The following is a 2,525-nucleotide window of genomic DNA, read 5'->3' on the forward strand; positions in this document are numbered from 1 at the left end:
CAGAGTGTGTAATGGCATCTGAACTGTGATTTTAATTTGTATATCCCTGATGACTAATGAAATTAACGCACCTCTTCATATGCTCATCAACTGTTCAGATTTTCTCACTTCTAAGGTGTCTGTTCAGTTTTTCCCCCATTTTCTATTGAGTTGTCTGCCTTTTTTGTCACTATTTTAAAAAGTTCTTACATATATTCTGGATACAAATCCTTTGTCAGATATGTATATTACAAATACCTTGTACTTGTATACATACAATATGAATAATATATAATATGAATACATTCTGTAGGTTGCTTTTTCAGTCTCTTAATGGAGTCTTTTGATAAACAAGGTTCTTCATTTTAATGTAGTCTAATTTAATATTTTTTCTTTTATGATTGGTTATTTTGTGTCCTGCTTAAGAATAAGAAATCTTTGCCTTCTTCAAGTCACGAAGATGTTATTCATCAAAAGTTTTATTATTTCACCTTTCCCATTTAGATATGCACTCCACCTAGGTTTGAATATATATACATACACACACACACACACACACACATACACACACAGATGAAATAGGGGTCAGGACATAACTTTTTTCCAATTGACCAATTTATTGGAAAGGCCACACTTTTCCTGCTATACTGCAGTACTAGTTTTGTCATAAATCAAATGAATGTATATGTGTAGGTTTGTTTCTGGACTATCTATTATGTTCCATTGGTCAATCTGTCTATCCTTGCCTAAACCTCACTGCCTTAATTACTATATCTTTATAATGGGTCTTAGAATCTATAGTAAAAGTCTTCCAGCTTTGTTCTTCTTCAAGATAGCCATGTCCATTCTTGACCTTTTGCATTTCCATATGAATTTTAGAAGCAGTTTGACAATTTTATCCCAAAACAAAAAAACAAAAAACAAAAACCTGCTGAGATTTTCATTGGCATTGAATTGAATCCATAGAGTCATCTGAGAGCTGTCATCTTTAAAATATTGAGTCTTCCAATCCATAAACTGATACATCTCTGCACTTATTTAGATTTTCTTTAACTTCTTTGAATAATGATTTGTACTTTTCAGTGCAGACCTCTTGCACATCTTTTGTTAGGTTCATTCCTAGATATCTGATGTTTTATAATGCCATGCTAAATGGCTGATATTTTTAACCAGTTAATGAATCAATGAAGTTGTTTCAGACCTTAAAAACTTTGTTCTCAAGCCTACTGAAACACAATTACTGTGAAAAATGAATGGCGCATCCTTATTTCTACCACCTACCTCTTTGCACCATTATTTAGAACAGGCCTGCCTATAGGCTGATATCGGGGTAAAGATCAACCTATCAGGATAAGTCTAATATCTAATTAACATTACTGATCTGAAGAAGCTTTGGTTTATTAGAGGTTGAAAAACTAGCCACCCTTAGACCAAGTTTTATTCATATGTGTTTTTGTTTATCCTGCCCAATGTTATAAACACATTAAATCAGTTGCCAACATTTAAAAAATGTATAAAATTTCAGCTTTCCAGATTTCCTTTTTAAAAAAATCAAATAATCTGACACCAGGCTCATAATCTTTCTTGGAAAAAAACCGGCTGAAATTCAGTAGCAACTGCCTCCTTAGATGGAGCACGTTCTCCAGGTTGCCACCATCCCCACCACTCCCTATTATATTAGGGGATCTTATTCAACCCCCTATGTTACCAACCCCTATAGACACTTGCATTTGTGACCGCTGGTTTATCACTTTTTGGCATTTCGTTTGTTTCATTTTACTATTTATTTTTGTTTTCTTTATTTAAGGGCACTGCCCTTTAAATGCTGTTTTTAAGAATGGAATTGTCAAGAGAAAATTACTCTCCCTTTAAGAATCAGCTCAAGGAAGTCCTTCCCAATTCTCCTACTTTTGTACCCTTTACTCCAGCACCTATCTGGTTATATTCTAACTATTAATGTTTGTATTTTTCTTCTCCTCCAGCCAGGAGCCCTTACAAAGGAGAGACTCTGAACCTTCCTCGTGATAGTCCCAGTACTTGGCCTATAGATGCTCTTAGATTCTCAATAAATATGTATCAAATCAATACATGAATGAATCATAGATGATCGATAGCTGAAAATCAGACTGGGTTACTATGTCTCTATCTGAGGGCAGTAAACTTAAACATAGAACCTAGAGAATACATGTTTTCTCTAATATTTCAAGATAATACACTGCTACTTCTGCACATGAAATGCAAATGACAGTCGAGCTAAACCTGAACAGTTTCATCCAAACGTGTTCGCAAGTACACCAAGTGTGTTGCCTTACCTAGTTTCTTGTTCACATCACTTTGAGACTTTCTTGTGGTCTTTTCAATTTCATCCACTAGCCTCTGGCTTTCTGCCACCAGGCGTTCAGACCGGGACCTTTCGGCCTCCGCTCTGTGGTACTGGTTCTTGTTAGCAATGTGCCACTCTGAAGGCAGGAACTTGGGTGGAGGTTGTAGTAGTTTGGCCATTTGAAGTTTCCAAAGTCCTGATCAAAGGCAGACTTCTTTTAGAT

At 35.5% G+C, this 2,525-nt stretch overlaps 1 protein-coding gene across 1 annotated transcript in view; it reads right to left on the bottom strand.

The window, feature by feature from the left end:
* TEKT1 (tektin 1) overlaps positions 1–2,525 on the bottom strand; it is a 22,103-nt gene that overhangs the window by 17,717 nt on the left and 1,861 nt on the right. Inside the window, exon 2 of the mRNA XM_019659813.1 lies at positions 2,292–2,498. Within this exon, the coding sequence (XP_019515358.1) occupies positions 2,292–2,481 (190 nt within the window). The 5' untranslated portion in view covers positions 2,482–2,498. The remainder of the gene's footprint in view (positions 1–2,291; positions 2,499–2,525) is intronic.

This window comes from Hipposideros armiger, unplaced genomic scaffold, assembly GCF_001890085.2.
Source record: "Hipposideros armiger isolate ML-2016 unplaced genomic scaffold, ASM189008v1 scaffold_304, whole genome shotgun sequence".
In the NCBI taxonomy this organism is placed as follows: domain Eukaryota; kingdom Metazoa; phylum Chordata; class Mammalia; order Chiroptera; family Hipposideridae; genus Hipposideros; species Hipposideros armiger.